Source organism: Theobroma cacao, chromosome 6 (genome assembly GCF_000208745.1).
Source record: "Theobroma cacao cultivar B97-61/B2 chromosome 6, Criollo_cocoa_genome_V2, whole genome shotgun sequence".
Taxonomy (NCBI): domain Eukaryota; kingdom Viridiplantae; phylum Streptophyta; class Magnoliopsida; order Malvales; family Malvaceae; genus Theobroma; species Theobroma cacao.
The window spans coordinates 22,411,116-22,431,324 of NC_030855.1; the positions used below are offsets into that span (position 1 = coordinate 22,411,116).

Genomic DNA, 20,209 nt, shown 5'->3' on the forward strand with positions numbered 1-20,209 from the left:
TCTCTCACCATCTAACTCTCTTTAATTTTATTTCTCTCCTCAGCATTCGTCTATTATGTTCTCGATTTTTTTACTCCAACGCTTTCAAGACGTCAAGAAATGGTTTTGATGTAGGTAGTTATTTGAGAAATTTGATTTTTAAGTATTTTGAATGGAACTAAAACAGTAGAAATGATAACAGATGTTTGAAAATAGCTTTTAAATAGATTAATTCGAAACCTAAACACTAATAAAATCAAGAATTTGAAATTTATAAACCTAAGATTTTAAAGGGAATTTTTTTTTTATTTTTAGTCAAAATAAATGTTTTACATAAAAAATTTTATGTTTTGATTTATGAAAACATGTTAGAAACACTTTAATCAATGTCAAATTGTCAAAAAAGAAACAAAAAGAAATGAACAAAGTTAAGAGGATTTGAAATTTTAATTCGTAAGTAACATTTTAGGCATTAAAGTGTAATATAATTTTTTTAACATAATGTGTAATAACAATATTTTTTTCTTCAACATGGTGTGTAACAGTTTTTTTTAATCATGGTATGTAACATGTTTTCATACATGACGTGTAACAACAATTTTTTTTTTCAATATGGTGTAACAACTTTTTTTAACCATGACGTGTAATATATATTTGTATATGACGTGTAACATCGTGTAATAACATGTAACATCATTAAGGGTAATTTTGTTTAACTTAGTTAAAAACAATTAAAATTATAAAAAATACTATTTTTAAAAATATCTTATCCTCAAAGGGTTATTTTTTAGGGTAAAATATCTTAACTTCTTAAATTTTAATAGAAATTACACGAAGGTCTATTAATTTTTAAAACGGACACTTCGTCCTAAAATTACAAACACTATTAACAGAAAAAATAAGAGATTAAAATATTCTTTTTTTTATTAATTTAAAAATTATTATTATATTTTTAAAAAAATAAAAAAAAATAGGGAGCATGGGCCGATGCTCCCCTTGGGGAGCCCAATCAAGGCTCCCCAAGGGAGGTTTTTTTTCAATTAATAAAAAAATAATATAATATAATTATAATTATAAAAATTAATAAAGATAAATTATCTTTTTATTTTTATCATGTCAGCAAGTTAATGAAAATATTAACAATTAACTAACGGTTGAAGTTAAATAATATTTTGGAGTGAGGTATCGATTTCGAAAATCAATAGACTTCCGTATAATTTTAATTAAAATATAAAAAAATTAAAGTTTTTTATTTTATTTTTAAAACACCCAAAAAAAATCAACACAGAACCGTCTGAGCCTAAATTTTTTTTTTTAAATATTATTTTCTATTGTTGGATTGTCATTTTGAATTCCCTATCGTCGACTGCTAGGAAAAGTACAAATAATGCCGTCTAGGCAGCTGCCGTGCAGATATAATGAAAGGCATCCTTATCTGCACCTAACACCAAGTTACTGTCAACGAACTTGGTACTAAAATATAATAAAAGATGATACAATAAAATGGCAAGTAGGAAAAAAAATGAGCAGTGTCACTTAAATTCTAAAATGACACTTTGAATGTTGCAATATTATGAAATCAATACATTCAATTAAATTAATACATAACTAGAGTTATGACCCGTGCATTGCACACGGCTAATAATCCACTTGTTAAAAGATCGAAAATTTAACAAACTTATTATAAAACTGTTTTGACTCCCAACTCCTCATTAAAAAACAAAAATATATCTATGAAAAGTTGAATGACTCATAATTCAGGTGTCCATTTAGCCTTTCTTGCAGCATTATCTTTTTCCCCGAGAGTTGTAGATATTTCTTGAATAGAATAAACAAGCAAAACCTTTTTTTATGATTATTTTCCATACCTGTAAACAAATTAAGATTGCTACGAGTCATTTTTCTTTTTTCCATGCCTAATATTGAGTAATTGTTTTATTTAATTTGTGTTTTGTCTCTAAAGGTATGCTTCAACTCCCCATTCCACTAAAGACTCACTAATTTAAGTATCAAAGGTTGGTTGTTGGACCTACTCCATCACCTTTCCCTTTTGTTCAATCTTTGCAGGACCTCAACTCAATCAGCCCAAAAGTCCTTGCTCTGATCTTGGCATCAACAGGAATTTTGGCCATTGAAGATCAATTAGAGCTCAACCCGGCCATTGACCCTTATGTTTGTGGAAGTTGTCTATTCCACATCAAATTAGTTTTATACTTATTTATTTATATCAAATCTTTTATTAATTCTCGTGAAGTTCGATTGCATTCAGATAGTTTATAGATTAATGAAATAAGAGGGGCATGCCTAGTTAAGGTTGCTTGTCAGGAGGATAATTGTCACCTTATAAAAGAGTTGATCATCTTTCAATTCGATTAAATAAAGGTTAAAGTATCCTCTAAATAGATTTCGATGAAATTGACTATAAAAATTATTATTCATTGAGACAAAGATAATAAAATAATTATTTTTCTTTTTTTTTGTTTGTTTAGATTCATTTTAAATTAGTTATCAACTCGCGTTACACTGCGAAAGTTATTAATTGACATATAATTTGAATATTATTTTGTTAGAAGATTATTTAGAGTAGTTAAATAAGTTAATAATATATTTTATCAATAAAGTAAATAACGAAGTGTTTTTTAACAACATTGTAGGGAAATAATAGTAATTGTAGATAATATCAAAAAACATTTTCATTATCTAGAGGTTCTTAATACCGGTTTGAGTCCATTAATCAAAATAAAAAAATAGATAAGAGAGTTTTCAATTTTTAGAACCTAATCCTCTTTTTTTATTTGATTTTTTTATTCTGAAACAACTAACTAAGCCTAAAAAAATTTTAAAAACTAAAACTAAAATCATATTATTATTTCATTATTTCTATTTCCCTATTACTAAAAAAATACATACTTAAAAATAAAAAAAAATAAATACCAAATAGAGAAAAAAAATGCATAACTCTTTTACGTAGCTTTTGGTGCTAATGATTTTATTTTTGTTGTCTTGGTGAAATGCTGTTGTTTTAGCATAAATAAAAGCCTAGCAACTCCTTTCCTTTTCGTCCCTTCTTATTTTTGCTTCTTCCTTACTAACGACGTCGTTGTCGTTACTTATAAAAGGCTAGCCTATTTTTCTTTACTCACTTTCTCTCCCTCTCTCTACAACTTCACTGGAAAAGCAAATCCCAATCTCTGAAGAAACTGTTTTTGTCGCAGCTACTATGCGGAACTCCAAATCCAAGGAGCAACACAATCGAAGGGGAACAATGCAAATACCCTAACTGATTGAAAACCCAAGAAGCAAAAACAAAGAGAAGAATGAAACAGAAGAAGAAAGTAAAGAGATATGGGATGAAGAAACCAAAAACAAAAACCCCCTTCAACAAAAAGAAAAACCCCAACACAACCGACGGATACAAGAATGGGAGAGGTTGGATCCTAGAGGGAAAGGGAATCAGTAAGAAAGGAGAAAAAAGAAGTAAAAATCTAAAAATGCCCTTCGAACATAATAAAATACCAAGGGACAAGTGTTGAATGTAGAGCAAGTATGTAGCTAAGAATCAATATAGTTTAGACAAGTAGCTAGTATCCACTCTGATGAACTTGTCTCTCAATTGTGAAAAAGGAGAAACCAATAACCTGGCGAAGCTCTTCTTGTTCACTTCCTCTTTCTCATGATATTTATTTACTGACAGCATAGTTGCATAAATTTTCACCTTAACTGTGAGCAGTCGGCAATGCCGGCCGATCACATGTTTCTGGCATTCCTAACTAGTTTTGGGTTCTCAAGACATCAAGGAATGACTTTTTCTCGAGCCTACGTTTAAACAGCTCCTTGAAGAAGTCTGCAACACCTATTCTTTTGAAATTTGCTGGGGTTTCTGGAGTGATGAGGCTTGGAGCTGGACCCATCTCTCCATCCAGTTTCGGGCAGTAAAATGTGGCGATCGAGAGCCTCTCTTTCTCTGAGTTAACTGTTGCACGATGCTCAATGCTACCGTAAATTCCATTGGTCACTAGCTGCAAAATCATTCAGCCATTCTCTTGGTTATATTAACTACAATTTGATCAGAGAAAAAAGTATTTTAGAAGAGCTAATGATTACAATATTAGAAAGGATTAAAATTTTGGCAGGTGAAAAATATCTTTTTTGACTGTTACAAGTTGGATCTTGCTATCATTGGCAGTGTGGCAGAGAAACACTGTGGACATAGAAAATGATAGGGAGCATTACCTCCATGATATCCCCAATATTAACCACAAAAGCATCAGGCAAGGGTTTGATAGGAACCCAAGCGCCATCTTTCCTTATCTGAAGGCCTTCCATTTCATTGATTTGAAGCAGAATGGTGATGCCAACAGCATCCGAGTGAGGGCTTAACCCAATGGCAAGCTCTGGTTGTGGACATGGGGGGTAGTAGTTCATCCTAAATGCTTGCCAACCTTCTTCAAAGATACTTAAATCATTAGGATCCATTCCCAGTGCTTTTGCCTGGAAGGCAAGGATTTTCAACGCAAGATCTCTCAGTTCTGCCGAGTAAGCTTCGATGTCATCTCTGCAAGCAAAAGACAGCATATCGGTTCAAAGATTTTTGCTTATTTGTATAAGTCAAGCAAACATTATTTTAGTTATTGCAATGGCCATTTCGTCAAACACCCATAACCCCATACTCAATCCTGTCCCCAGCTTCAAAATTATCTTGAATATCTTTTCCTAAATCTAATTTGTCAATCGCGTTTGGTGCATGATTTAGACTTGTGGCTGACCAATGGCATATCCGCTGACAAGTATAAGAGGTGCTCATTTCCTAAAAGTGCTCTAAGAACTGTACTGATCATTAAAAATAATTAGTAAGAGCAACTTAAATTTGATTATAAAAATAATTAAAGCCAAAATTATTTTAGAATTTAAGGCTTTGTTTTATTATTTTATTTGCTTTGCTAGCTACTTAATAAGCTTTTGTATTCAAGTAATTATGCTGTATATATCTCACTGATGATGGAAGTTATTACGCTGAAATAAGTCTTCGTGCCTTCACCAGAAGGCTATAGACTGGCATATACAAATTATGCTTTTTTTTAAAAAAAAAAAGAAGAAAATTTTTGCAATTCCTATCTTTTAATTTTTAATATAATTTCCAAAAAAATATGAAAGCTAATGTTTAAACTAGAATAAAAATTAATTAGAAAATGACCTTTTTTTATTGGAAATGAAAGGACCAAACGACTAAAATAGACAATATACCAATTCTAATGTAATCTATATATCTGGCAAAAAGAAAAATGAAAATGTATTCTACATCACATTTTGTTTATATGTATATATTATAGAATTTCTCTATTTTTAACTCTATAAAAAATAGTTTGCTTTTTCATTCAAACACATTTTTATTTTATATGCTTTTGGAAGCAAAAATAACATCCAAATTGTATCTAAAAATTAAAAAATACTTCTTATTTTTGAAATAAAAATTTGTAAAAAAATAATTTAACAAAAGAAAACTAAGCTTAACTATTTTTAATGACCAATAATTATTTCAATGCGAGAAGATTTGGTTTAGAATCACATGGTATATGAAATACTCTTAAAATTTAGAATTTCATTGTATAAAAATTTGAGAGAGAGTGCCTGAATGGGAGAGGAAGGTTGGGGAAGAGGTAAGGCTTCCTGAGATGAGTTGGGAGTGCAGTCATGAAGAACATGTCCCCCCAGTCAAGCTTCTGTTCCTCAGACACAACAAAGGCCTGTCCGAATCCCTCCAGATCCCCTTCACGCTGCCAAAGCTTCTTCTTCTCTTCCATCGGGAGGTTGAACAATCCTTGAATCCCCTTTTTCACTTTATCCACTAATGACTTACTCACTCCATGATTTATCAACTGTAACAGTACAATTCCATTATCTCATTATCAAAAAGTAAAAAAAATCATGGCTCACCAACATTTCAATGGCAAAATGGCACTATCTCAACTTTAGACAGAGAGATTACACAGTGATGTACCTGGAAGAAACCCCATTCTTTACATGCATAGTGCAACTTTTCTAGTTCAACGTCCATGAAATGATCTCCAGAGAGCAACTTAAGCATGTCGATGACCGGGACTTGCTGTGGTGAACAAGTATCAATGGATGTGAATGGAGGGTCTTGATCAGGACGTTGATATTGTTGTGGAACTCGGCCGAGGGCCTCCTTTGCCACCTCTTGAACGGAAGGAACCGGGATGGAGCTGCCTAGCTTTGTTAATTCTGATTCCATCTTTCTCTCGCATTGAAATATAACCTCTCAAGCAGGGTTTTACACAAACTTTAAAAGATTCTATTTATCTCATACTGAGGAAGGAAGAGGGAGGGCTCAATTTATATTTGTGACGAGTGCATGGTGACTGCAATTGAATTACTTGTGGTATACTACAACAATTAAATTAATCGTTAAAAGCATTTTAGTATTTGATTTAGTTCATTGATTAGTGTATAATCTCTTATCCTAAAAAATAAGGTTCAAATCTTCTTCCCTCAATTAAAAAAATTTAATAATTAAAAATCAAAACAAATAATATATAATCATATAAATAAAATGTTACGAGTAGTATTGTATTAAATATAGTTATAGAATTTATTAATTAATGATAATTATACCTCACTCTCATACATAACCTTTTGCACAAGAATCTATAATTTGATTTCTATTATAGTCCACTGACTATTATTTTATTGTTGCACAAACTTGACCAAGCAATTTGAAAATAAACATAAAATACTTGAAGCATCTAAATTATTGAGCTTCCTTTTTAATTTCCCTTTTGCCCAGGGTCTGATTATGCCCACTAGGGCTTATAAAATTAATGCCTATTTGGATTACATATATGTGCTGCTCAGTGTTATGTAGGCCTTGGCTGAAGGGGTGGTTGCTATTTTCCTATTATCATTTGGGGTTTTTGTTCGATAATTTGGTAGATTTAATCAGTAGCCAACTTGAGGGATTTTAGACCCATGTTGGGATACATTTTGATGAAACTTGTACCTTCACTTCCAACTAATTTAATCCAATATGCTTTTCAAAAAAAGGAAAAACACCAGGACTAAACACAATACCACTATTCTTTGTAGCATTATATAACATGTTAATTACCTGCACATGGTGGTCTTTCAAAAAAAAAAAAATAATAAATATTTGCACATGGTGCATACCATCAGGGGCAAAACTAACTAATTTTTGTTGGGATCAAAGATAAAAGAATAAGAGTTAAAAATTTTAAACATTAATATGTTGAATTTAACAAATAATCAAAAGATTAATAATAGAAAATAATTTTATATAACATGTAAATCAAGAAAAAAAAGACTTACAATAATCTTTTAAGAAAGTTGTGTTTGATTTCTTGAATTTAACTTCATCAATTATCAATTATGTATTGAAAAATATCTATTTTTTAAGGATTGAGTCTTGGATATTTTGATTCACATTACTCTTATTCACGAGTTAAAGCATCGAGGCTTAGTGATTCAAATATAAGAGAATTATTTAAACGATTTACATATTTTCTTTTAAAGAATTTGTCAATTATTTTTAACTTACTTATACTTTAATCAAACTTAAAAAAAATTAATATAATCAACCTCCAACATTCTTATTTTATTTCTATTTAAACTTATAATACTAAATATAAAACTATAACACGTAAAATATAAATAGTTAAATACAATATATAGGATTAATAATTTTCTCCTATATAATCAGGATTGTTTAAAATTAGATATTCAAAATAATTTCCTTTCAACTAAATATAAAACATAAAGTATATAAAATATATATATTCAAGATAATTTCCCCTTACATAATTAAGATTAATAAAAAATGATACATTGATGAAATTTTAAGTAATATGTGTAACCCTACAACTTATATTTGAGAGCTATATAATAATTTATTAATTTTTAAAGATTAAAATTATAAAAAATAAAATTCATATAATGGGAGAAAGAAGAACATGGCAAGGAGAAGATAGAACTCATATATGACATAATAAAAAAAATATATGGTTGATGATTCGTAAAAATTTAAAAAAGAAAATCTACAAAAACTTAGAGCATATGAGCAAATATATAAAATAAATAAATAATAATAATAATAATATAAATTAAAAAACAAAAAAATTTAAAATTGAAGCATGTGAGATATTTTTTATTATTTTGAAAGAATTCATTAAGATATTATATTAAAAATTTTATATAATACAAAAAAATTTTAAAAATTTTGAGGGAGCATGGCCCCCAAAGCTCAAGGAGGCTCCGCCCTGCATACCACATATATATATATAAAATAATAAAAAATATTTCATACATCAAAACATGTGAAATAATATCTTACTAAAAAATATTTCATGTACTACAAAAGATGACAGGTGTTTGTTCAAGAAAGAGGATATACTTACTAAAACAAATGCTGAGAGGGAGGTTTGGCATTTACAATATTTTTACTACGTGACCTTGTGTTAAATGTAAATAGCTAAAGATATGATTTCAGCAGTGATTTGTACATATAATTATAGGTAAATTGAGACCTTTTTTTTTTTCCTATTTTCCATGAAAAAAAAAATAACAGAAAAAAATTATTTAACAAAAATTACATTTGTTACTTATATACAAGTTAGTTTGCTTTTTCAGTTAAATTTCTTTCCCTCTGCTTAGTTGCAACACGGTGTTGCCTTGATTCCTATATTTAATTTAAATATAATTATTAATTTATCTTTTCAAAAGAAAAAATATGTGAAATAATAATACCATACAATAAATTCCAATAGATAATTAAAATTTCTTTTGAAAGACAGCTAATTAGAATAATTAATCATTACTTTCCTAGATCTATATCAACAAACTTCCCCAAAACAATTCCAAACCAATCTTCAATTACCCAAAAAAAAAAAGTAAAAGTAACAATAGTCAACAAATAAAGCATATACAAAGAAGAAAACAAAAAAAAAAACTGAATCATAAAAAGAGAGAGAGAGAAAAAAAAAACATACCTCAAAATATAACGTTTTTGGCAAAAAAAATCAAAGAGAGGAACAGATCATTTAAGATATGAAAGTATTGATCTCAAAAATATAAAAAATAGATAAATAGAAAGAAAGAAACAAAAGGAAGGAAAAAGAAGAGAAGAGAAATGGGATGCAGATATGCGGTCATGAAGATGGTAGCAGACTAGCAGTAGGGTGAAAGAAGAAAAAGGGAAAAATGGGGCGGTGAGTAAGTTGGGCCAATTGGCAAAGCAAACAAAAGAAAGGGAGCTGGACCAAATGGTGGATTTGGCTATTTGGGAGTTGTTTTTTTCTTTTTGCTCGTTGGGTTGGTCCGTATTAGCTCGAGATAACTTAATATTCAGATAAACTAATCCATCTAGGTTCGATTTTAATATGAATTTGTAAAATTTAAACTCAACTCATTTCATTTTTAATAAAAAATAAACCGACCTAAAGGATCAATCTCATTTTGACAGATCTCTCTCTCTCTCTCTATATATATATATATAAATAGTGCACGTTCTGTATTCCCATTAAAATTGTCATGATTTCGTTTTTTGGATAAATAAATATTTTATTTAACAAGAAAAGTATGGGAAAAACCATGCATGCATGCTATAAAAGAAACAAAGCTGCAATTCAGAGTAAACAATCAAAAGAAAATAATATATATATATATATGCATGTGCCATTTCATTTGCGATAACATGGAATATTTTATATATATATATATATATATATATATATATNATTATTATATATATATATATATATATATATATATTATATAAGATTAGATGATGGTATTCATCACCAAGGCTCGTATTTATATGGAATGGGGATCAATTCAAACATTCGACGAAGCCTTGATTGAAAGGTTTAAACACTATAATTTTGTGACTGAAATTTGTTAAGTTAAAGCAAGAATTAAGATAAGAAAAATAATTAATTATTATTTGATTTTTTATATACTTTAAATTAAATAAACTATCTTAAAGTTTATTTGTTTACAAGCCCTCATCTATTGCAATATTGTATTTAATGTTATACAAAAAATATCCAATAAAAATAATTATTTAGAAAAAATATTATGAAATGAGATATTTAATTTACTTAGCGATTAATGAATACATGTTTTCCCATTACAAAAAAAATTTAATTTTTTTTTATTTCTAAAATTGTAATTGATAGAACTATATTTATATTGGGAAAAACCAAACAAACCACGTAAAAAAAATAATGTACTAAGTGTATATTGAAATAGTCAAACTAATTATATAAAAAATATTATTAAAAATTAAAGAAAAACTCAATGGGTTAAACGATGTTATTGGAGGGGAGGCAACTAAAAAAGTTTATTAAAAAATGAAAGAAAACCTTAAAGAGCAAAAGGCAATTCTGACAAGTCAGAGCACCCTTTGCACCCCTTGGCTTCCTTCCTGAACAAGATCACATTATATATATTACGTGCCTGTAGAAATCCAGTGCATGAGTTAATGTTATCCACCAAATCTATAGCATTCTTTATGTATATAGCTAGGCATGTGTGGTACGAAATGCTAGTTATATATATAAAAGAGGGGACAACAAGGGCAGGGCTAAGAATAAGCTTTTTCTTTTTCTTACTGATTTTATTAAATTTTATTTTTCTGACACAAAGAGGTTCACAGGATTGACATGGGGATCCAACAGTAATAAAGAGCAGTCACTAAAACTGCAAATACAGGTTGATAAACATATCCCACTCAAAGCCGTAGATACAGCTAACTTTAATATCTCTCAACATTAATTATCTCTCCTGCTGCTCGGATGGACCATGACCACACTCTGGTGGGCGACCATGACGCTGTTTTCGTTTCAAATCGTTGCAATAGTTGTAAATCCTGTAACGTTTTTGCACCCAAGTCAGTAGTTGTCTGCCACGAGCACTGAGCCCTTGCATTTCCCATGCGCTGCTAGCAACGAAGTTTCTGTAGTAAGCAGTGAAAGGAGCCTTGGACCAATCGGTTTTCACTCTCCCGCCTCTCGTCGCCCAATCATCTGCATCCCACAGGCTTGCGTAGACCTTCATGCGCTGGTGGTTGGGGTAAGGAACTCCAATAGATTCTTGGTTGCTAAATACTCTTATGGGAATGTTATCTACCAGAATTCTGAATCATATCAAATGAAATGCAATTGCATACGTTAAGACTACATTATAAAATTACTTTCCAAAAATTACTGCAAAACTATTTAAAACGAGTAAATTACTTCTTACATGATGTTTTGGGGGTTCCATACAATGGAATATGCATGAAAATGTTTCGTCGGGTCGAACCAGAGGTTGAATTCTTCCTCTCTGCCCCCTTGTCCATGGCTGAACACATTGGTATGAAGAGTGTAAGGAGCACCACTTTTGTTACCTAAGAACTCAAGATCAATTTCGTCGTGAGATGGGCCTTCTGAAGATAACTGCAAGATTATAAATACAACAAATTGGTAGCAGTTCATGAAATTATAGAATACTTGCATTAATTTAATGCACCAAAATTTGGGAGCTATTGCATTATTGAGACGTACATAGAAGGTGGTAACGGTGCCTGCTGAGTTACCAGCAATGAGCTTCATTTGCATGTTGAACCTTCCGAAGAGGAAGTCTTTAGTGGACTCAAAACCGGCCCCTCTGGAGGTCTTGTCCATAGTAAGCGTCAGAAGGCTTCCTTGTCGACCAAGTATTTGAGCATGGCGGCCGCCCCATGTTATCTCCACATCTTGATGGAAATTATTGGCAAAAGCAGCAATGATGGAACCTACAATGAGAGAAAGCACAAGCATTGATGAAACTCTCAAGTTCCCCATCTTGAAAGAAGAAAGAGTTAATGTTGTGGTTGAACCATAGCGATATAGGCCTATATATATAGGTAATGGCCTCACAGGTTGTTGGTTATATGACAAATGAAATCATGAATCTTTGTTTCATTTTGCATTATATAATAAATTTTCTTAGAAAAAAGAACCTATCTCCAATATTTGGTTCACATAATTAAATTATTAACGCAATTAAAACAATAGGAAATAAAATCTTCAAGGTAATGAAATCTTTTCGGAAAGAGGGACTGTGGTCATTGGGCCTCAATCAGGCACCGACTAATACGCCTATGGATGGCAAGCAGGGCCTTTAAGCTTTGGGTAAGGTGAAAGCCTGATGGGCCGTAATCCAGCTAATCTTAATTGGGCACTTTGGGTTACATAATTCCTTAGGAGATGAAAAAGATCATGGAGCTCATTTATATATCCCAAATTTCACGAAAAATTTTTCACATAATATTGTAGAATAAACTTGTAAACTTTATATTAAAATAATATTAAAATATAATAACTGAAGGACATAGAAATTAAAGTTAATTGTCACCAACATGCTTATATATCCCAAATAAAATTGTTGGTTTATAGCTTCATTAAACAATGTCAACAACTATTTCCATTTTCGAAACTTATTTATGATAAAGTTTTCCTCTAGTGCTTGATTTTAGACCCATTTGACTGCACCAAAGAAATTTTGGAAGAATGTAGATCGCTAGGTAAGAGTGCTATGAGATAAGTAGGATAATTTCTCTTGGGTGAGAAATCCTCTATAGAATTCTTCTTTATATTTTTGGACCCTTGTTATTTGTCATATGCCATGAATGCCAGCATCTCGTAGAAAATGAAGTTGACCAAATCTCCGAAGTCTTGAATAACAACAGACAATATATATATGGCGTTATATCTGACAAGGTAATTTGAGCAATATATTTTCTGCCTAGAGGAACCTAGAACGCCTACACTCACGGGGACGACCCTGAGGAAATCGCTTCAAATCTGTACAATAATTGTAGACCATGAAGTACTTTTGCACCCATCGAAGTATTCTCCTGCCGCTTGCATCCAACGCTTGAGTCCGCCAAACATTGTTTCTAACAGAACCAGATGTCTCTGAAGCACAATCGGAGTCTCCATTCGACCATGTACATGCGTTTGCATTGAAATTCCGAAAGTAGGCCTTGAAAGGAGCCTTGGACCAATCTGTTTTCACCAGCCCGCCCCTCGTTGCCCATTGGTCTGCGTCCCACAGGCTTGAGTAAAGCTTCATGGGCTGGTTCTTGGGGAAGGGAACCCCATAGGATTCTTCGTTGTTGAATACTCTGATCGGAATGTCATCTACCATGAAGCTGACAAGTTGAGATATGAGAGGATTTATAGACCATCTTCAACTTTTATGATTGTTATAAAGATTTATGACTTAAGGTGACATTTAACTTACATAATTCTTTGCAGATTCCAAACAATGGAATAGGTGTGAAAATTCTTTGTTGGGTCGAACCATAGGTAGAACTGTTGCTCTCTGTCCCCTTTCCCTTGGCTGTAGACGTTAGTATGCAAAATGTAAGGGTCTCCACTTAAGTTACCTAAGAACTCAAAGTCTATCTCGTCGTGGTTTGGCCCTTCAGATGATAGCTGCAACAAGAATTAAGGATTACTATGCAACCCGAACAGAGAAAACAGGGTGTAGCTTTGACATAAGTTTAAAGCAAAAACTGAGACAGAACATACATAGAAAGCAGTAACGGTACCGGCAGAGTTGCCAGCGACAAGCTTGATTTGCATGTCTATTCTCCCAAATATATACTGGTTCTTAGACCTGAAGCCTGAGCCGGAGGTCTTGTCAAGAGTAAGTGTAAGAAGCTTTCCTCCATCCAGTATCTGAGCACGCTCGTTACCCCATGTCAGTTCAAACTCTTGGTGGAAATCACCAGCAGATGCAGCAATGAAAGAACCCATAACAAGAGAAAGCAAAAGCATCTCTGGAAAAGAAAAAGTTGCCATCTCTAGAGAGAAAGAGAGAGTAGACAGTAATTGATGAGTGGATGAAATTGCTGGGAGTCCTCTACTTCTTTATATAGGTAATGGCACGAGGGGCCAGGAATGATCAACAAATTAGAAATTTTACAACATAAATTATGGTAGAATAATCATATATCCTGGTGTAGTATGCGTGACCAGAAACCAACTACAGTGCGAATTTAGCTGGAAATGGCAGGGTTCTAGCTAATAAGCTTTGTTTGGAAGCTGAAAATATGGGGTTGCGTTATTAGAGAGAACTTTGTTGCAATAACTTCGATACCATATTAGGTGGATTTTTGCAATTAAGGACGAGCTAGGGACCAGCCTTTAGTTTAGGCTTTGTCTTGTATTTCACCGAAATTAGAATAGATGCAACGTGCCTGTCAACATATCGCCATCCCCTATTGAGCATATTATCCCATTATTTACAAACGGTGGTTGGATTAATTAATAAGTAAAAGAACTGGCAAGTATCAGTTCATACCCTGCCAGAATCATTTAAGGGAGGACAAAATGCTGATAAATGTTCTGTACTACAAGGTTGTGGTGATTAGAAAGCTTGCTAGGAATTGTGAATTTGACAATTAGCATTTTAATGGCTACTCCACACTATGGAAGGTTAGCAGGCCGGATTTATGTTTCGCTAGTGAAGCAAGATAAAGTTTTCATCAGTAGACACACTGATCTTAGCACGCCCTCAGTTAAAATATGAGAGGATCTCGGCTATGTTTGTCATCTTAGAGGATCAACTTTGCTTGGACCCATAAAAAGGAATGTTAAAAGAAGGGAAAAAGAAAAAGAAAGCTTGAGAATTTGGTAAAGGAATGTTGAATACGAGATTACACGTGACCTGCGTCGTTTCTTTATTTATTCCTCCTTTGCAAGACTGAAGACAACATAGCCATTTGCCAGTGCACAATTCCCTGTTTCTTCTTTTTCCAACGAAGATAATTGCATATATTATGGAAAAGGAAACGAAGACACAAAATGGTGGATGGTGTGTCGCCAGCCACCATGGTCACGGGTGAAGCGAGTAGGGTGTTTTTTTTCCCTACATTTTCAGCCTACCTCCTCTTCTTCTCTCCATCTTTTTATAGTCAACAAAAAAAAAAAATTAGCAAAGTCTCTAATTCAAAAACTAGGCCTGTCCTTATTAAGTAAATATATTTATTTCAACGATAAAATACTTTATCATCTTTAATTTTTAATCATAATTAATTTGTAAAATGGATATTTCACCCTTAAACAATTAAACGACATTTATATTTAAACTGAAATATCTAAAATATTTCTTTTTTGTTACTTTTATATTGATCGGCGATATTCCCGGTCACGCTACGATCGGATCTGACCTAGATCCAATTGGATTTATTAGGGAGCACCGAGACTACGATCTGTGCTCCCAGTGGCACACCCTCCTTAGGGGAGTACCCATTCGTACTCCCTTGGGAACACTCAAAACGAACAAAACGGTGCTCCCAAGGAGCACTTGAGGAGAGTTTTTTAAATAAAAAAATAAAAAATAAAAAATTATAGTTTATATAATGTGATAATTTTTAAAATTAATAATAAATAAAATTATTTTTTTAATATTATCACATTATCAAATTAATAAAAATATTAACTAGGGACTAACAGATGAACTTATATATCTAATGAAAAATATTTTTTTAAAACGGATTATCTATTTTCAAAATTAATGAACGAATTATAACTAATAACATATTTAGTTAGGGGAATGGTTAAGCCATTCCTCCTCTATTCCTCCAAAAATTTTCTCCTCATATTTGGTATGTTTATGGAGGAAGGTATTAGTTATTCCATGCTCGTGGGAATAGAGCTTAAAACATTTTGGATTAAAATGTCTTCACTTTCTTTGAAAAATTACAAACTTAAACTTATAAAATTAATGTTTTATATTAAAAAATTTTAAAAATTAATATTTTAATATTTTAACTATAATAATATTTAAATTATAAATAAAATATTAATATTTTAAAAATATTAATTTTAAAATTTTAAAGTGAAAATATAAATTAAAAAATAAAAATAAAAAATTTATACTAATACTTAATAATAAATTATTAAATGATTAAAATTTTAATTTTAATAAAAATAAAAGTTAAATTATTAAAAAAGAAAAAATTTACTTAATTTTATCTTTTGGTATAAATTTTACTAAATTAACTAAAGAGTATTTTTGTTTTGATGAAAGTAAATTCTATTATAATAAAGAGTTTAAGTTTTCTATTATATATTAAAAAATATTTTGAGTTTAAAAATTAATTAAAAGTATTAATATTTTAATCATAATTAAAGTTAATTATAAATACAATATTAATATTTTAAAATTTCAATGATTAAATTGTAAATAAAATATTAATATTTAAATTATCAAAAAATTAATATTTTAAATAAATGATAAAATATTAATATTTAAAAATAAAATAAAATAAAAAATAAATAATTATAATAATATTTAAATTATAAACAATATATTAATATTTTATAATATTAATGATTAAATTATAAAAAAATTAATATCTAAAAATAAAATAATAATATAAATAATAAAATATATTTTTATCTTTTTATCTTTTATTCTTTTTTTATTCTAAAATTATTTTTACTAATCAAACACTGTAATACGTCATAATAATTATTCTTACTTTATTTTATTCATCGTATCAAATTAAATAATAATTATTTTATTTTATTTTTATCTTATTTTATTTTCATAAAATAATTATTTTATTTTATTTTTATCTATTTCATGAACTAAACTTGTAATAAAAATTAAAAAGTGAATGTATTTTACCCTTTATTTCAGTCTACTATCCACAATAAAGTACTTTCTGCTGATTAGCTAGTCGCACAAGTTTTCAATTTGCATTTTGTTCCCCGTGTCTTATTCTCCTGAAATCAAGGTACGCCTTGCCATCTAGTTGCCGAGCAAAAAAGTCCTTGAAATACTTCTCCACAGAAACTCGCCGAAAAGTTGTTGGATTACTTGGACCAATAAGGCTAAGTGCAGGACCTATTTCCGAGTCTAACTTGGAGCTATAAAATGTTGCAACTGATAGCCTCTCTTTGGTTGAGTTGACCATTGCTCTATGCTCAATGCTGCGATATATTCCATTGCTCACAATCTGCAGAGGAAACAGAGAAATGTGAATATCATTGTTAACTTGATACATAACATTAGCTTCAGGTCTTCGAGTGTTAATTAAAAAAATCCACCATTCTATTGATTAGTAAAGGCAGCTTCTGTTGCTAAACAGTTGATGAGTCAGGCTGGGGAAGTGAAAAGGGATACTATAGTTGGATGTTGGATCTAAATAATTTAGCTCCTGAAAGAAAGTAACTGGATTAGAAATGTTCAAGGAAATGATCATTTTATATAGCTTTCATGGTTTGGTCAAAGGGGTTTCATTCACCCTTTTGACAGATTAGAGATGAGACTCTAGTGGGGGGTAATGCTCTGTGATCTTTGTGAAGGTTGGATTTCCAGTATAATTTTCTTGAAACAGCATAAAGGCAAACGCACGGAGATTGTTTCAAGCAACAATTTTTTTTTTTCCCTTTTTTCCATTCACTAAGGCATCAAATATCATACAACTAAGTGGCTTGTTCAAAATTCAAGTGAATTTTAGAATTTAGAGCATTCATTATATCATGCAGAGCAAGTAAAGTATACCTCCATGATGTCTCCAATGTTAACTACAAAAGCATTAGGAAGTGGCTTAATGGAGACCCATTTTCCATCTTTTCGAATTTGCAGGCCTTCAGTTTCATTGAGTTGAAAGAGAATTGTCAAAGCATCAGCATCAGAATGAGGACTGAAACCAATGGCCATATCAGGTTCAGGGCATGGAGGGTAGTAATTCATTCTCATTGATTGAACCCCATTGGTGAACAGCTCTCTCATTTCCTCAGCATCCATCTCTAAGGCCCTGGCCATGTAAGCTAAAATTATCATAGCCAGATTTTTGGCTTCCATAGAATATACTTCCAGGGTCTCTCTGCAGCAAAATGATGAAGTTGAAAGCAAAATCAAATGATCTCAAATTCCAGGTTGAATAACCATGGCAAAGCATTGGTTCTATTTGCACAAATGATTGTCACCATTTTTTTAAATCAAAATGAATATGGGGAAGGGAAGGTCTTCATGGATTTGAATCCTACTGGCATATATGCCTATCACCTGTGACTAATAACCACCAAGCCAAGAGGTGATTTGCTAGTTTTCTTAACACATTTTAGAAGAGAGAGAGAGAGAGAGATACCTGAGCTTTAGGGGGAGTTTTTCAAATAAGTCGGTCTTCCTAAGATTGTGTGGCAATGTGGTTATATAGAACATGTCTGACCAGTCTAGCTTCTGCTCTTCGGATACTACAAAGAGTTGGCCGAACCCCTCATGATTATCTGGCTGTTGCCACAGGAGCTTCTTCTCTTCATGAGGAAGATTGAAGAAATTCTCAATCTCCAACCTGAATTCCTCCAACAATGAACTGCCAACGCCATGATTTACTACCTACTTTTGCAAAAAGAAGAGAACAAATACATAACCAGGCATTCAAATTTATTTCCTTTCTTTTTTGTTTTTTGGTGGATAATGTAACTCATAAGATAATTCTACAATTCATATCATATCAACTGAGTAGTTAGTAGGATGAAGACAGGAAATGCATAATTGATAGTTCCTTGTTTTAACCAATTCAAGCACCTAAATTCGATGGTGTCACCTAGTTTCCCTCCCTCCAAGAGCAAATCTATAAAAGCACGTTCACAACATAGAATTCCAGTCTCCAGACAAAGCAATGACAATAATGTAACTAAAAAACATTAATAAAAGCAAAAAAAAAAAAAAAGGTGCAAGTAACATAGTGTGTGGGAACAAATGGCATCCTTTGCCATCCCTAGAGAAAGCAATGGGGATTTGGCTGCGCCCCAATAATTGGTCCAAACCGGGCTATGACGTTTGCTTTTGCAATCCATTGTTCATTTGTTCTTGTGAATACCAAATTTCTAATAAAGAAAACACGACCTACCTGGAAGAATCCCCAGTCCTTGCAAGCAGAGTGTAACCTTTCCAGTTCAGAGTCCACAAAATCCCCAGCAACCAATTTCTGAAGATCGATGATCGGGACGGATGGCAGCAGCTCATCACCAAGGACAGAGTGAGGTTCCTGCTCTGGGCGCAGATATCTATGTGGGATTTTGGTGATGGGCTCCTTGGCCAACTCCTTAACACTAGGAACTATGATAGATTTTCCAAAGTTAACAACTTCTGCATCTGCCCTTGACTCCATATGAGCAAATTATGTTTTGCTACTTTAAAACCAGTAACCTAGAAACGGTAAAAGCCCGTGGTTCTTTTTTTGTCTTTTTCTTGAGCAAAAGCAAAGACTCACTCAAAAACAATAAATGAAGAACGTTTGGGCAGTAGAAGTAGAATCTTTACTCCTGGATGCTGCATTAACAAAACTTTTCCCTTTTAGATAGCGATGACAGTTTGACAGATACAAACCTCCATGTGGTCGGATTATAAAAAGTATTCTAGTTTGAATATCCATACAAATACAAAATTATGGGGGAGAGAGTGCATTCCAGAGGAGTAGGTCCTGCACCCATCCTTGTTGAGGAGTTCTCACTTGAGAAGCTGGTTGCTGCAATAAAATTTATGCTGGATCCTGAGAGGCCATGGATAAATGGTGCGTTTTCAATTAGATAAGATGCATTGGTGTGGTGATATTTGTGTATATTTTGAAAGACTCAATAGGCTAACTTCTTCGTAGATCATTTAGCGAAATCATTGTGGATAAAGTATTTTATGTTTTCGGCTTGATGGTGATATGTGTGCACCGTTTTATTTGAGTTTTTGTACTATAATTTATGATAATCCTTATCTCTTATCTATGGTGATGCTATGTATGGTGTTTGTGAACTAAAACGAAATCTTATGTAAGAATGAATGGCACTCTAAGTGCACGTTTGATATAGGGAATAGCTTTTGGTACAGGAAATAGCTACGCTATTCCTTGTCTATTCTCATGTTTTTGCTCTACTTCCGTTTGGAACAGCAATAGCATAAGGAATAGCTATTATCTAGTAATAGCTATACCTTAAAATGGGATAAAACTTAAGCATAACTACACCCGATTTTATTCATGAGTTTTACAATTCCATGATTGAGGGAATAGCTCTAAAATGTGATAAGATTAAAATATCTCTTATAACTTACAAATATTACAACCCTAGACCTATAAATATTTTTTTTTCTTCTCATTTTCCCTTCTTCTATCTCTCTCTTCTCACGTTCTTTCCTCTCTCATTCTCTCTCTAATTGG

At 31.7% G+C, this 20,209-nt stretch overlaps 4 protein-coding genes across 5 annotated transcripts; all 4 read right to left on the reverse strand.

Moving 5' to 3' along the window:
* Positions 3,337–9,193, reverse strand: LOC18596580 (protein SRG1). Of its 2 annotated transcripts, none has more exons than XM_018123779.1 (5): positions 9,000–9,193; positions 5,978–6,236; positions 5,608–5,855; positions 4,213–4,534; positions 3,337–3,998 (listed from the first exon to the last, which is right to left on the reverse strand). In XM_018123779.1, exons 2-5 carry the CDS (start codon positions 6,230–6,232, stop codon positions 3,750–3,752), a joined length of 1,074 nt encoding a protein of 357 aa, XP_017979268.1. In that variant the 5' UTR covers positions 6,233–6,236; positions 9,000–9,193; the 3' UTR covers positions 3,337–3,749. The 2 variants fall into 2 exon arrangements, with proteins under 2 accessions (XP_017979268.1, XP_007025218.2); XM_007025156.2 differs by having other exon boundaries at positions 5,978–6,232; positions 9,000–9,192.
* LOC18596581 (xyloglucan endotransglucosylase/hydrolase 2) lies at positions 10,628–11,840 on the reverse strand. Its single transcript, XM_018122700.1, has 3 exons — positions 11,556–11,840; positions 11,254–11,447; positions 10,628–11,146 (listed from the first exon to the last, which is right to left on the reverse strand). The coding sequence occupies exons 1-3, from the start codon at positions 11,832–11,834 to the stop codon at positions 10,786–10,788; spliced, it is 834 nt and encodes a 277-aa protein (XP_017978189.1). The 5' UTR covers positions 11,835–11,840; the 3' UTR covers positions 10,628–10,785.
* On the reverse strand, positions 12,615–13,903 carry LOC18596582 (xyloglucan endotransglucosylase/hydrolase 2). Its single transcript, XM_007025158.2, has 3 exons — positions 13,569–13,903; positions 13,279–13,472; positions 12,615–13,186 (listed from the first exon to the last, which is right to left on the reverse strand). The coding sequence occupies exons 1-3, from the start codon at positions 13,839–13,841 to the stop codon at positions 12,778–12,780; spliced, it is 876 nt and encodes a 291-aa protein (XP_007025220.2). The 5' UTR covers positions 13,842–13,903; the 3' UTR covers positions 12,615–12,777.
* LOC18596583 (protein SRG1) lies at positions 16,656–19,659 on the reverse strand. Its single transcript, XM_018122575.1, has 4 exons — positions 18,911–19,659; positions 18,146–18,393; positions 17,557–17,881; positions 16,656–17,008 (listed from the first exon to the last, which is right to left on the reverse strand). The coding sequence occupies exons 1-4, from the start codon at positions 19,169–19,171 to the stop codon at positions 16,742–16,744; spliced, it is 1,101 nt and encodes a 366-aa protein (XP_017978064.1). The 5' UTR covers positions 19,172–19,659; the 3' UTR covers positions 16,656–16,741.

Coding starts and splice junctions, on each gene's coding strand:
- LOC18596583 (XM_018122575.1), bottom strand. CDS start 19,171: ATGGAGTCAAGGGCAGATGCAGAAGTTGTTAACTTTGGAAAATCTATC. Junction 18,394..18,910: donor AGGACTGGGGATTCTTCCAG/GTAGGTCGTGTT, acceptor TTGCAAAAGTAG/GTAGTAAATCATGGCGTTGG. Junction 17,882..18,145: donor AAACTCCCCCTAAAGCTCAG/GTATCTCTCTCT, acceptor ATTTTGCTGCAG/AGAGACCCTGGAAGTATATT.
- LOC18596582 (XM_007025158.2), bottom strand. CDS start 13,841: ATGGCAACTTTTTCTTTTCCAGAGATGCTTTTGCTTTCTCTTGTTATG. Junction 13,473..13,568: donor GTACCGTTACTGCTTTCTAT/GTATGTTCTGTC, acceptor TTCTTGTTGCAG/CTATCATCTGAAGGGCCAAA. Junction 13,187..13,278: donor TGGAATCTGCAAAGAATTAT/GTAAGTTAAATG, acceptor TCAACTTGTCAG/CTTCATGGTAGATGACATTC.
- LOC18596580 (XM_018123779.1), bottom strand. CDS start 6,232: ATGGAATCAGAATTAACAAAGCTAGGCAGCTCCATCCCGGTTCCTTCC. Junction 4,535..5,607: donor AACCTTCCTCTCCCATTCAG/GCACTCTCTCTC, acceptor TTTTGCTTGCAG/AGATGACATCGAAGCTTACT. Junction 3,999..4,212: donor ATATTGGGGATATCATGGAG/GTAATGCTCCCT, acceptor ATGATTTTGCAG/CTAGTGACCAATGGAATTTA.
- LOC18596581 (XM_018122700.1), bottom strand. CDS start 11,834: ATGGGGAACTTGAGAGTTTCATCAATGCTTGTGCTTTCTCTCATTGTA. Junction 11,448..11,555: donor GCACCGTTACCACCTTCTAT/GTACGTCTCAAT, acceptor ATAATCTTGCAG/TTATCTTCAGAAGGCCCATC. Junction 11,147..11,253: donor TGGAACCCCCAAAACATCAT/GTAAGAAGTAAT, acceptor GATATGATTCAG/AATTCTGGTAGATAACATTC.